The sequence below is a fragment of the Rhinolophus ferrumequinum genome, chromosome 21, assembly GCF_004115265.2.
Source record: "Rhinolophus ferrumequinum isolate MPI-CBG mRhiFer1 chromosome 21, mRhiFer1_v1.p, whole genome shotgun sequence".
Lineage (NCBI taxonomy): Eukaryota > Metazoa > Chordata > Mammalia > Chiroptera > Rhinolophidae > Rhinolophus > Rhinolophus ferrumequinum.
The window spans coordinates 53910349-53924913 of NC_046304.1; the positions used below are offsets into that span (position 1 = coordinate 53910349).

General features: G+C 50.5%; 1 protein-coding gene across 2 annotated transcripts in view; it reads left to right on the forward strand.

Annotated features, from left to right (window-relative positions):
- Nucleotides 1-14565, forward strand: part of RPTOR (regulatory associated protein of MTOR complex 1) — a 290023-nt gene that overhangs the window by 132155 nt on the left and 143303 nt on the right. For both annotated transcript variants that reach the window (XM_033089438.1, XM_033089439.1), the window contains exon 6: nt 11000-11175. In XM_033089438.1, coding sequence (XP_032945329.1) covers nt 11000-11175 — 176 coding nt within the window. The remainder of the gene's footprint in view (nt 1-10999; nt 11176-14565) is intronic.

Sequence of the window (14565 nt, forward strand, 5' to 3'; positions counted from 1 at the left end):
GTGCCAGGGCTCGTCCGTCTCTATCTTCCAGGGTATATACTACTCTGCTCTCCCGTTCTTTCTCGTCTGTAATTTCATAGTTGTCATTTGTAGGGAGTACGGAAATGAGCAGAAGTTTGTTATGTGATAACTTTGTTAGTTTTCTTTTTAAATTTTTAAATAATGTCAGTTTGTAGGTTTTTAAAAAATGTTCTCCTTTTTTCTAAGTTGTCTTTATTTCCTCCATTATAAATTTTCTCTGATGGTTTATCTGGATTATTCTCTTTGAGACTGGAGGCTTATTATAATTCTGTGTTTATCCTATTTAAGAATGAAGAGAAACTACCTCTGTGGCTGTGTCCACAGGTGGAAATTGTCACCCAAGAGCTTTGCTTTATGAGAAGCTTGTGGGGAGCTGCCTGCACGCAGGGCACCCTTAGTCACATGACAGAGGGCCCCATTTTTCTGGGATGCCAGTGTCTACCCTAGCCAGCCTCGTTTTCCCCAGACACATCAGTAACTCTCTTTAGAGAAGAAAACCCCTGAGTGCTTTCCAGGGAGGGGTGGGGGCAGGTGGTTGCAGGTCGCCTGGCTTCAGGCACACGGGGAGTGGGGGGCTGTCCCCATGACAGGTGTGCAGGTGGCCCTGGTCTTCCCAGCCCAGCCACTGCAGGCTGGACCTGAGAACCGCCTTCCGCGCTCCCCCTCACGCCCTCTGGACGGCTTCCCGCCCTCTAAATGCAGGCCGGGACTTTATGTGTAGGAGGCTGTGAGCGGTGGTGGCAGCGAAGGTTTTCAAGACACTGTGAAGAAACTGAAGTAGTTGAGTCCCCCAACAGCAGAATAGAGTCACGTTTGTGATGTAAGGTGAAATGCTACCATTGCACGCTTATATAGGCGAGGAGCGGGCTGGTAATTGAAAGGCAAGTGCAGCAGAAACCCCTTTAATTGGGATGCACACAGCTACACCCCAGGACATGGCTGGGGAGAATAAAGCCATTGTGGGAATGACCCCGTGGGGAGGCTGGTCCGCACAGCGCTCTGGTCAGCCGACTCAGTGAGCGAAGCGTGGGAAGGCTCGTGGAAGGCGGTGATGAGAGAGGTCACTCTAGGTCAGGGTCCTGATGCGGGTGAGAGCTGGCAGGGGCAGCAGGCAGTGAAGGTGGAGCGGGCACAGGGCAGGGCCCGGCCCCCCGCGCCAGGGGACGGCTCCATGATGTGTGCAACGTTTGCAGTTGGTGCAGTAGTTTCACATGAAGCCCTTTTCAGCCTGTGCAGTAGGACGGTACGTACAATCCATGCCCTTCGGTGCTGCCGGGCGCCCGTGGTTGATTTGGGAAGATGCAGTTCTTCTCTGTCGGCACCTTTCACCATTCCGAGTCCTGTCATCGAGTCCTGTCATCCGCGTCCTGTCATCTGAAGGCTTTGGGAGAAAGAAGAGTGATTTCTCTGCATAAAAATGTTAGGAAACCTCACTGCTGATGGCATTAAGTGAAATCCACAGGCAAACGAAGTCTGTCATTAGTACTCGCAACTTTCAGTGTGTGACTAAAAGTCTGCTTCCTTCATAAACACTTCCCTGGGCCTGAAATCCTCCTCTGCTGACCTCTGAGAGCCGTTCTGTACACAATTACCTTGGCGATTAATTAGGTATTGTCCTGCGGTGTCTCTTCTATTGGTGTTAAGCTATAACTTAAGCCTGTGGCGTAAACCTGTCAAGGATGCCTCATAGGAGTAGATGCTTAAAAACTATTTATAGTTTGGTCTGATGGGTAAATGCACGTTGGAATAAAGAAACTACCTTTGTTGTCCTATGGATAGAGCTGTGAGTCGTTGAATACGTTTGATCTTTGATTGATTTGTATGACATGTAAAAAGAAACAAAGAAAAAATTAACCCAAATCCATGAATATAATAACACTGTTTGCTGCCCTCATAAAACTGGAATTTAATCCTTTTTTCCAATTTCATGTCTTTTAAAATATGTAAGAAATTGCTCAATATTCCCGGCCACAGGACATGGGCACCAGCATGGGCACTGGTGCCATTTGGCCAGATATCTGCCGGGCCCTGCTCGCTGTCACAGGAGGATCTCCCGTTCCCCCCCACCCCCGCCTCCCAAGGCTCAGAGGCTTCTGCCTCCCCCAGGCTGAAGCTAGAGGACACGGAGGTAATGGCCAGATGTTCTCTCACAAAGCGTTTGTGGTGCACAGGGCAGTGGGGCTCCTGAGGCAGCCAGGAAAGTGGCTGCACTAACCTGGCTGAACACGTGGCCTGCGGCTGAAGGGCAGGTGGGAAATCACTAACGCATTTGAGGGGAGGGACAGGCAAGGAAGTGGGGTTTTTTTAAACACGAAGGTCTGAGGCAAGGAAAAGCCACTCGTTCTCTCTGCTCCTGTTCAGCGTCACACAGTGAGACAGCCTGTGCAATAAGGCTGCAGGAAGACATGGGGGCATGCCGACTGGAAGAGAAGACATTATCCTGTATGTTTCTGAAGATGAAACACTCATCTGTGTTGCAATGTCAGCGTAAGGATCTAATGGACATTTACAGAACTCTCCACCCATCAGCAGCGGAATATTCCTACTTTCAAGTGTCCGTGGGGCATTCATCATGATATGTTCTGGGCCATAAAGCAAGCCTCAACAAATTACACATACTTGAAATCACACAGAGTCTGTTCTTTGACCACAGTAGAATCAACTAGGAGGCAATAATAGAAAGACAACAGAAAAATCTCAGAAAACAATTAATAAGTCTCAAGGGAAATAACAACAAATGCATTGAACTGAATTAACAAGGAAACACAACACGTCGTGCTGATAGTACGCAGCTAACGCAGTTGAAAGGGACGTTTACAGCACTAAATGCTTGTGCCAGAAAAGAGGGAAAGTGTCAAATTAGTGTTCTAAATTCCTGCTTGTCTTAGTCCGTTTGAGCTGCTGCCAAGTGGATTATAAACAATAGAAATTTATTTCTCACTGTTCTGGAGGCTGGAATGTTCAAGATGAAGGTGTGAGAGTGGTCAGGTGAGGACCCTGCCCTGGTCCACAGCCAGGGCCTTCTCGCAGTGTCTTCTCGTGGAGGAAGGGGTTCCCGGGCTTCTTCTATCAGGGCACTGAGGGCTCCACTCTCATGACCTCGTCACCTCCCAAAGACTCTCCTAATACCATGCCCTTAGGGGTCAGGACTTCCATGTATGCATTTTGCGGGGACACAGACATTCAGACCACAGCATTGCATCAAGAAACTAGAAAGGGAGAGTAAAGTAAACCCAGAGCAATCAGAAGAAAGAATATCATGACGGTAAGAGCAGAAATTAAAATTGGAAACAGAAAAACGGTAGAGAGAAATCAGTGAAACCAAAAGCTGATTCTCAGAAGTAATCAATAAAATGGATAAATTTTATTTGTTAGTCTAGCAAGACTAACAAAAAGAGAAAGAGAGAAGAATCGGGGCCCTGCAGCCATTATAAAAATAATAAGGGATACGATGAACAACTGCACACTCACAAATCTGACAGCTTCAAAGAAACAGGCCAGTCCCTCTAAAACCACAAACTACTGAATCCAACCTAGATGAACTAGACAACATGAATAGTCCTAATGCCAATAAGAAATCGAATCTGTAGTTTTAAAGTGCCTGAAAAGGAAATCTCCAGGTTCAGATAGTTTCACTGGAAAAGTCTACCAAACATTTAAAGAAGAATTAACGCCAATTTTATACAATGTCTTCCAGAAAACAGAAGGGGGAGGAAACACTTTCCAATTTATTTTATGATGTCTTGGTTAACCTGATGCTAAAATGGACAGAGTACAAAAGAGAAAACAAAACAAAACTGCAGACCACTATTTCTCACAAACTTAGATGCAAAAATCCTCAGCAAAATAATAGCAACTCAATTCTAGCAGTTTATAAAAAGGATTGTGCTCCACCACCGAGTGGGGTTTATCCCAGGTATGTAAGTCTGGCTTAATATTCAAGACATTAATTAATGTAATCCACCCTACCAACAGATTAAAGAAGAAAGGTCATGTGATCATATCAACTGACACCCAGAAATAAAGCATTTGTCAAAACCCAACATCCTTTCGTGATTTAAAAAAAGAACCTCTTATAAACTAGGAATAGAGGGGAACTCCTTCAGCTTGATAAAGAGCATCTATAAAAACCCTACAGCTGCCGTCATACTTACTGGTAAAGACTGGATGTTTCCCCCTAAGATCAGGAATGGGCGAGGATTCCATCGTCACCATTCGTATTCAGCATCGCCCTGGAAGTACTGGCCAGTGCAATACGGCAAGAAAAGGACGTCATCAGTCAGTAGGGAAATGAGAATCAAAGCCACAGTGAGAGGGATGCACTTCACACCCACTAAGATGGCTGGAATAAAAAGGATGGATACGTACAGGAGTTGGCAAGGACGTGGAGGAATCCACCCTTCACGCACTACTGGTGGGAATAGAAAACGGTGCAGCCATTTTAGAAAACTACCAGTTCATCAAGTGGCTAAACAGTCTCCACATGACCTGGCGAGTCTGTGCCTAGGTTTGCGCCCAAGAGAACTGAAAACATGTTCACCCAACTTGTGTACTGATGTTCGTAGCAACACTATTCCCAATGGCCAAACAATGGAAATTTTCTTCTTGACGTAAAAGGTCACAGAGGTTTTAAATATCTTTCCAAGTCCTTTAGTTGTTACTTGTAACTACCTAAGAGCAATTGGGGGGTGGAATTTGGTCGTAATTTCTAGTTAAGCATCTTCACTGGGTTGTAGAATGATTCTAGAGCATGTTAGAAAGCGTTCAGTTGCTAACAGCTAAATGTCTTTAACACACTGGCTGGTCCATTTGAGTAAACCGTCAGGGTACTTGTGACAAACTGTTGCTATGAAGAGGCTGTTTGGAGGGCAGCAGGGGGGTTTCTGCGTATCCTCACGAGTCTTCATCCAGCAGGAGGGACCCTTCCCTCTGCTTCTTGGTCTCACTTTCAAGTTCTCAGCAACAGACCCTATTTGGTTTTTCAGTTAAGATTTAACCTTTGATATATAATTATTTAAATTATTTATAAAAACCTACTCCTTCCACTTTGTAGCTGCTGTGTTTAGTATAGTATCTGTTGCAGGATGGGTGCTCCAGTAATACGTTTGAAATGAGCTGGGTCAGCAGTACACGGATCCCTTTCTATATCTCAGTCTCTCTCAGAGCTTTGCAGAAACGTTGTTTGTAAGTAGGTGCTGAATTAGCATAAAAGTTGCTTTAAACTAAAGTGGAATTATAAGCAAGTTGGTGTTCTTTTCAGAAAGCTACTTGTTCAAGATGCCTCTGGAATGGCCAGTGCCTCGTGTGTTGTAAAGAGGTCTCCTCTGTGTGTATGAAGAGAAGCCGTTATGATGTCTGAGGAGCTGTGCAGGAACGTGTCGCAGGGTCTTTTTTGGATCTGGTTGCTGTGCATCACATCTGACGATTTTTCTGGATCCTTCCCAAATTCTCCAGAAGGGTCCAGGGAACTTTTAATGATGAATTTCTTTTCTGGGGTTTGAGTCCCCAGGTTTCCCAGGAGAACCCTCTCTGGGTAGAAGTGTGTCTCAGGCTCACCCTTCAGCATGAATGGTGGCTCCCAGCGGGAACCGCTCTCTTCTGCGCCCGGGTGCCTGTGAAAAGTTCTGTTGCCGCACACGCAGGCTGTTTCTAAGCCATCATTTCAACCAGAAAGGTCAATGTCTTAGATGAATACAAACCAGAACAATGTATGGGAAAGAAATAACCACCCATTAAGACAGGGTTTTTGTATTCCTGGGTTACAGGCCCAAAAAATATTGATTCCTTGGTGGAAGCTTTGCCTTGAGTGTCATTTTTAAAACATGTGACTGATTTCAGTTATCCTCAAGCAGAGCTCTCGTGGGCCTTGTGTGTGCCCGCTGGGGTGGGCATGGAGGGGTTAAGCTCTGCCCACTGCACAGGTAGTCACAGGTGCCACTCAGAGCCTCTGGTCTGTGCCCCGCATCCTGCCAGGGGCTTATTAAGTAGTTGGGCCTCTTATCAGGGACCATTTTGATCTGGGAAATTTAGTTTCTGGTGGACTTCTTTGGAGAGAAGATGTTTCTGCGTCTACCTGTCTCCCTCTTTGGGCCTTCGTGGGCCCCCCTGTGCCCCAGGTCCTTCCTGAGGCTTTGGGCCACACGCTGGACCACAAGGTGCGGACTGAGGCACCGAGTCAAAGCACTGCCCAACGGGACGCAGGGTGAGGTCAAGTCCCGGGGGCTTTGCCTCCAGACCAGACAGGGCACAGAGTTCTGACACCTACGGAGGTCTTCTTAAGCCAGCGGCGCCCTCCACCTCCCCGTGGACGCCTGTGACTTGGGGGAAAGGTGGCCTTGGGGTGACAAACTGCTTCACTTCCTGAGGAGCCTCAAGAAGCAGAGATAGAAGAGCTGCCGTGGTCGGAGGGTGTGGCAAGAGGCTCTGCTGTCCAGTGTTTGGCTGTGTCAGAAAGTAAATCTAACGTGGAAGCAGGTTATAAACAGAAACCTTACAACCGGAAACCACACCAGTATTTCTGCCATGAAAATACTCATCTCTGAAAAGGAAAATAAGACAGAGTCTGGTTTTCATGTGAGTGGCGGCTCCCTCCTGCTTAGGCCTTTCCACTTTAACCATCTGATCACCATTCTGGAACTTCTCTGCCCAGTGGCGCTGGTGCTTATGAGAAGAATGGCAGTCTGCCGCTGGTCGCAGAGGGTCACCACACAAGTCAGGACTGCCCACTGCACTCTACCGAGGGCTGCCCGACCTTCTGGTGCCGCCTGGCCTCCGTGCCCACCCTTCCTGGGCTGCAAGGAGCGCTCACAAGGCACGTGCACGTCCGACAGCGGCTCTGACACCTGTCAGCCCTGGGCAACTTTCTGCATGGCTCAGGCCTCCTATCGGGCTGTCACAGCGGGCCTGTCACAGTGGCCCTAAGAACTCATTTCTGGTGGCAGCTGAGCCTGCTGGTGCCCAGTCAGCCTGCAGGGCGGGTGGGTGGGGACGGGGCGGGGCGGCTTTGCACCGGAGTCCCGCCCCCTTTCCTCACTGCTTTCGAAGCCCTTCTTGGCGGTGGTTGTGTGGTGTGAGTTTGCCTAGTGCCAGAGGCCGTCCAGAGTAGTGAATGTCTTACCACAGGGAAAAGGACCCCAGTCCTCTAAAAACTCATTTTTAGTTGGTAGTTTACACTTGACTTACTGCACACTAGAATTTGATTTGTGTTCTGGGTTTCACGTTCCTGCAGAAAAATGGGATGTTAATGAAACTGCGACCTTTTCTTACAACATTGCACTTGAGATGTTCAAAACAAGGCTCGATTGGCAGCAAGAATCCCAGCGCCTTACCTGTCGTGAGGAACGTGTGAGATGGGTAGGCGTGAAGTCGGCTTTCTGTGTATTTAATTTAAAACATGTGCAGAGGGCTTTTCAGAAGTGCCGCACAGAACCATCGTGTGTGTCGTGGGGCTTGGTGTGGACTGGGGGGTCTGGGGGCGGGGGAAGGGGACACGATGCAGCGACAGTGGCTCTGAAATCCGGAGCCGCCCGCCCACCCGGCCCCCATGCTGGCTGACTGGCTGATTGGCGGTCCCGTCACTCCTTTGGGTCTCTGTTTCCTCCTCGTAAAAGGTCTCTGAACATGAAAATAAAACCTCCCTCCTGCGGATCTTGTATAAAGCAGATGAAATGTAACCGTGAGACATCCTTGCTAAGTAACTGCTGGCAGACGGGTTATTAGTACGGAGCAAACACTGTTCAAGTCACGAGACAAACTGGTCGCCGTCAGCTCGGAAATGACTCCTTCCTGGCCCACCTGCCCTCCCCGGAGCCCAGCACCACCCAGATCACTCGGCGCCTGTTCTTGGGGCTTCACTGTGGTCTGCGTGGGAAGCAGGGTGTCGCTGAAGTGACAGATAATTTAGAGGCTCTGGAGGCGGCCTCATCAGCAGGCTGCACCGTGATTCTCCAGGTCCCCGGGCCGTGTGGAGGAGAAATGAAACTGCGTTAGGAGGAGAGCCGTCCTGCGCCTACACGTCCTTCTCTGAGGCTTGAGCTGCAGCCGTGTTAGGTCAGGTCGCAGCACGACCGGCTGGGTTACACGTGGGCCCAGCAGTCAGTAGCTTTTCCTTACGACAGAGGGTGGCCTTCTGTGGATGAGTGAGGGAGGGGTCCTGGTAGTGGTATGGGCCTGTGTGGTCACTAGTTCCTGGGTTTACTTGTCGTTATTGGAGTTAAATGCTGCACTCAACATTGTAGTTCAGAGCAGTGGAAGAACAGGAACCGCGCTTCCTTCCGGAAGCCTGCTGTCACCGTCCTGCTTCGTCTGCCACTGTGTCCCCGTCTACTTAGCCTTCTCAGCTCCGAGGCAGGTGTGGGGCCCCAGGCCTCCCTTCCTCTCTCCCAGTCCTGAGCCGATGGCTCCCCAGGGCACCACCGCGCGTGGCGGCCCTGCTTCCCACACCGTGCCCTTCCCAGCCCTGGCCCGGCGTAGGCAGAGCATTGGGGACCCACAAGTGTGCATTCTGCTTGTTAAATTTTACGACCAGATGCCATGAATCATTGTATGCCTTGTTATTTCTGAAAATGGCAGCAAAACCTGTTGTGGGTTCCTGAAGTTGTCACATACGTGCAACACATGTGGTGGGGGCGGGACTCAGCCCACTGCTGGGGTAGGTGTGCTGGTTGTGTTGGGTCCAGGCTTTGCGATGCTCTTTTCATGATCGCAAAAGGAAGCCACACCTCTGACAGGCGTGTGGTTTTTAAAAAACTTTTGAATACCCGACATCCTTTTAAAAAACATTGACAGGGGCCGGCCCGGTGGCTCAGGCGGTTAGAGCTCCATGCTCCTAACTCCAAAGGCTGCCGGTTCGATTCCCACATGGGCCAGTGGGCTCTGAACCACAGGTTGCCAGTTCAATTCCTCGAGTCCAGCAAGGGATGGTGGGCTCCTCCCCCTGCAACTAAGATTGAACACGGCACCTTGAGCTGAGCTGCCGCTGAGCTCCCGGATGGCTCAGTTGGTTGGAGTGCGTCCTCTCAACCACAAGGTTGCCAGTTCGACTCCCGCAAGGGATGGTGGGCTGCGCCCCCTGCAACTAGCAACAGCAACTGGACCTGGAGCTGAGCTGCGCCCTCCACAACTAAGACTGAAAGGATAACAACTTGACTTGGAAAAAAGTCCTGGAAGTATACACTGTTCCCCAATAAAGTCCTGTTCCCCTTCCCCGCCCCCCAAAAAAACCAAAAAAACCATTGTCACTTTTACTTAGATTTCATTCCTCAAAAATGGAGTTGTGTGAATCTGTTACTGAATCACCTCCCAAAGCCAGGTCCGTGTGCCCGGTGGGCTGGCTAGTAAGTTAACCCTGAGACACCCGGGCCTGGGGGTAGAGAGGGGTTCATTCCCTGTGGCCAAAGTAAGGGGACGGAGAGCGAGTCTCTGATGTCTGTCTCCCTCCAGAAGCAGAAGTCAGGAATTTTTATGCAGCTAATGAGTAAGGGCGGGGCCGGGTTCAGGGAACAGGGGGACGTCTGTGCTGCTTCAGTCACAGTAACATTTCGTGCAGCCAGACTTGTGGGCATCTGCAGCTGGTCACAACTTTCTTATCCCTTCTGTAAAACAAACTCATAAATTCTCCTGATGACCCTGGAGTTATCTCTTCCTGCTTGATGAAGAGACAGGACTCCAGCATCACAGCGTTATACTGCAAGAATGAGGGGGACTGACTGGAGGAGCTAAGATTCTGCAGAGCATGTCATAAGCGTGCGTCAGTAACATCACCGTCAAAGGAAAAAGTACAAACTGCACGTCTTGGGACCAGCGCCGTTGGTTAAACTATCACTGTTTGCGCGTAACTAGCGATATTTTTCTTTCTCTCAAGCAAAGTATACTTTTTTTAAATTTATTAAGTGTGTTTTTCCAGGACCCATCAGCTCCAAGTCAAGCAGTTGTTTCAGTCTAGTTGTGGAGGGCGCAGCTCACAGTGGCCCATGTGGGGATCGAACCGGTGACCTTAATGTTAAGAGCACCGCGCTCTAACCAACTGAGCTAACCGGCCACCAAGCAAAGTGTACTTTTAGACATTCTCCTGGCACTTGTTCTACAGGCAGGCCTTTACAACACGATTAACATATTTTCTTAATCTTTGACCATAAGCTATGTGACAACCAAAGCAGCTGAAACGTTTAGTTAAAGCCATACCTGCATCTCAACACTTGGGTCTCTGACACCAGACATGGTTGCTGTTGGCTGTCGGTTCCACGTCCTGACAATAAACAGTAATTGGCTGCGTGCCTGTCTTCCCACAGCCCCGGTACTCTCCCCTGACCCAAACCTCAGAAGGAAATGTCTACGAGTGTTATCGTCCCGGCCTTAAGGAGGAATTAAAGTTTGTATTAAAACAAAATGAGACCAAAAACGCCTCCTCCCCCCACCCCCCACCCCGACTACAGCGTGAGTGCACGTGTGTTTGTTGGACACTCAGAGGGATCAGGTCGGCTGGAGTCGCGCTCGCCCCCACGTGGGACCCTGGGCGCTCTGCGTGCCTGCTTCCCGCCTTTCCCGGGTGATGGAGCAGCGGACTCCCACCCGCGAGTCTCGGAGGGGTGGGGTTCACTCTGTACCCTGAACGTCGGTCCCTGTCATTAGGTCCTGCTGCACTAAAGACTGAATCTTAAAATAAGCAGTAAGAAGCCAGAAGCGACCTGGAGGGAGGTGTGTGGGATGTTAGTGTGATCACAGAGTAAGGCCTGGCACAGGGACCCTACAGAAAAGGGACTTGCCAGAGACAGGCCTGGCGGTGTCGTCAGAGCGACCTCGGTAATGAGAGAGGGGCCGCTGAGCCTCTGGGGGGGGGGTCGGCATCGCTGCCTGTGTCCTGAGGGCTTGGCAGCGAGCCCACGCTTCACGCCTCAGCTGGGGGCTCGACCCTGGTTCCCAGCGTGCCCTGGTGCGTCCATGGCAGCCCCGGTCACTCAGCCTTGTGCTCTGCCCGCAGGTCGCTGCCATTAACCCGAACCACCCGCTGGCGCAGATGCCTCTGCCGCCGTCCATGAAGAACTGCATCCAGCTGGCGGCCTGCGAGGCCCACGAGCTGCTGCCCATGATCCCTGACCTCCCGGCTGACCTGTTCACCTCCTGCCTCACCACCCCCATCAAAATCGCCCTGCGCTGGTAAGTGGCACCACGGCCCGGGGGCTCCCGAATTCCGCGGATCTGAGGAAGCTGCCGGGCTTTGTGGACATGAACTCGGGACCCTGGGTGGAGGCCGGGCTGTCCTGGGACTGTGGATGCCTCCTCCCTCCGGGTTGGTGGCACGTGGGTCTGCTGTTCGTCTTCATCATGGGGTGCCATGGATGGTACCCGAGGTCAGCAAGGGTTTGTGGTGCCATTGAATGTGACCCAGGAAGCTCTGTGGTCTGGATGACTCAGGGGTTCATGTGTTTTACTCAGCATCTAGGAAGTAATTGACTAAATGCCAACTGTGGACTTAGAGCCCGTGCTAAGCCCTGCAGCAGACACAGTGCTGGCATGGCCTTCCAGAAGGGACAGTCTAGCTGAGGACACGAGACGTGGCCCAAGGGCTCATTGTGTGAATGACGGAGACGCCCCCGAGGGCCGAGGTGGACAGCGAGCTTCTCGGAGGAGGTGGGACTTGCACCAGGGTCCCCGCAGATGGGGGACGAGCAGGACACATCAGAGATGGGCGCAGGCCCAAGCAAACGGGACGCGCCGTTGTCCTTCTGAGAAGAGTGAGTCAGTTGGCCTCGAGGGGACAGTGTCAAAAGGGGTGCAGCGAGGTCACGGGGAGGCTGAGGTCAGATTGTGGGTGGCCTGGAACAGCGGGCCAATGACCGTGCCTTCCGCCAGGACTGCCTGGGGAGAGTGCCTGCAGCTGTTGGGTGGGGATGTGCCTTAAGAACCGTGTTCCAGGAAGACAGTCCATGTAATGATGAGGCGGCCACAGTCCTAATCAGGCCGTCGTCCCAGCGGGGCCATCAGACCAGAGCAGGGCAGTGGGGTGGCCACAGGCCGGCAGGATCTCCGCAGAGCAGCTGCACCTCGGCACCTCCTGTGGGACAGGCCCCATTTCCACTCCTGCCCTGCCCCCCGCCCCGATTTCCTGCCCCCACCCCTGTGTCACTGACTCGGGAACGGACACTGCGCCCTGCGTCAGGGCGCCCGCTGACAGCACTGCACGCATGGTGGGAAGCACCGTTAGTGCCAAAGTGCGTTACACGCTTCGTGGGCGTCACACAGCCCTGCGCTGTGTGTGCTCGATGGCACGTGTGTTTATGACTCTTAGGGGATGGTGAAGGAGCTCCTGGAAAACTGTGTTTTCTGATTTCTTTCTTCATTTCTGCCTCAGTCTTTCCAATGTTCAGAAACTGATAATGTCAGTGATTCTGAAACGAGCAATTACATTACTTTCCATGTAAGTGATCACCTGAGTCACCATAAATATAAATACAGGTGAGAATCCCAAATGCTGGTATGTTTTTTCCTTTGCTTTTTCTTCTTCTTTGATGGAGTGGACGAGCACCCTTTCAAATTTATGATGGCCATGTTGTGTACGACTGAAACTGCTAAGTCAGGGGTGTTTAATTGCTGTGGGACGTGCTGTAAAATAGACTGACAGCCTTTGCCTCATGCAGCGTGCAGCTGTGCTGTCCACCAAGGAAAACAGTAGGCGCGATTTTGGATTGATAGAGGTCAGGAAACTAATTTCCGTCCTTCCACGTCACTGGAGGCGTTTCCGGGAGTTCACATGTTAATGGCACCGCCTCGACGCCTGCTTGTCCGCATGGAAGCTTGTGCCCTTGTAGTTACCCGGCGATGGATGGCAGGTGCGGACGCCCCGCTCGGCGGGCTGGGGGCTGCAGCTCGCCGCCGCCGCCGCTGTTTTCTGGCCTGGCCAAGCGCGGTGGTTGTCTCGTCTCAGACGCCCGCTGTGATACTTGCTTTGTATTTTTTCTTGAAGACTCAGCCAAGAATCAATCAGAATTACCTTGGGAAACATAAATTCTCACTGTCTTTTTATGATGGAGTTAACCATTTGTTCTCCGTAGTTTTCTAAAATACAACTTCTTTGCTAGAGAACAAACTTCCTGCCTCTCCATTCAGTGCTCTGTTGTGAACGTTCCCTGCTTCGTGAAAAAAACTGAATAAAATGACTCTGCCTTACTTCTTATGTTTGAAGACAGAGGTCAGGGGCCCTCTCAGAGAACGAAGCAATCTAGACACGTTAGAGAATAAAACTGGCTCGGCAGTTTACTCTGCGGTGATGTCACACGGTGTGCCTTGGGACTTAGGAGTGGGTCATTTAACTTGGAATGGACTCAGATGGCTTTGTCTGCCGGAAGTCTTCCCAGTATGGCTCTAGCCCTGGTCTGGTCCTTCTGCACGAGCCTGAAGGTGGCTTCAGGGTGATTTCCGAAGTCTGTCAGGTTATATAATTTGTCATGTGCCTACCTTGAGGGAAGTATTTTTTCTCCCCGAGCTAGACGATGGACTCATAGTGTTCCCGTCTCTTGACGTATACTCAATTAAGATGAATGTCGTAATGTGTTGTAACAGAGCTCTTGTAAAGCACGTTGACATGCTAAACCCTGATTTATGCTGCTAAGAAAGAGAATTGAACCAGACGGAATGGCACAGGCTGCTGACTGCTTCCCCTGGACCCAGTCCCCCAGGGGCCACAGGAGAGAGTGAGATTGATGGGCTCTGCAGCAAGTCCACTCAACAGTGAAGTCAGAGATGGTGTGGGACCCTTGGGATGGTGGGGGGTGGGGGGGAGACAGTGGAGCAGGTGAGGACCAGAGGGTGTGGGCGAGGGCAGGCGAGAGTGGCCTTTCTGGTCGTGCCCTGGATGGGTGCAGCTTGCTCTGTTGTATCTGGGCTCAGAAAGAAGAAAGGAGGGAAGGAAGGGGTGCCGCCTCTTCTTTGTGGAATAACCTACAGCTGTGAAAAGCAGAGGCACGGCGTCAGGCAGAATGCGAGTTTCGAGTGAGGATGACAGCACACTCCGTGTCAAAGGAGAAAGTTGGGAGTAGGAACAAGAAGGCAGTCAGACAGAATGACCAGCTGACGGTGGGGAACGTGAACACTGTGACTGAGGAAATAAAGGAGTTTGGAGACGGATTATCAAGCAGTCTTCTGGGTGCTCTGGCTAAAGGACTAGTGGCTAAAGGACAGATTTGTCCTATGGCTAAAGGACACATCAGAGAGCTGAAAGCTGGGTCCAGGAATTCCCTCTGAAGCGATGGAGATAGAAAGAATGAGAGACCAGAAAGATAAAATTAAAGTTTGAATACCTAAGATATCAATCATGAAAAATAAATATAGGTTTCAATATGTTGAGATAACCACAAAAAAAAAGAAAATTGAATGTATAATTTTCACACAAGGAGAAAAAGTTTCTTCTCTCCAAAAGAAGGTGGGGGAAGCAAAGTATGGTAAATAGAAAATGTAGAACATAGTGGCTGAAATAAGTTTTGAAATTAAAGTGATTATCTGACTATAAATGAGTGAACTCATCTCTCCAAGGACAGTGGTTCTCACGTT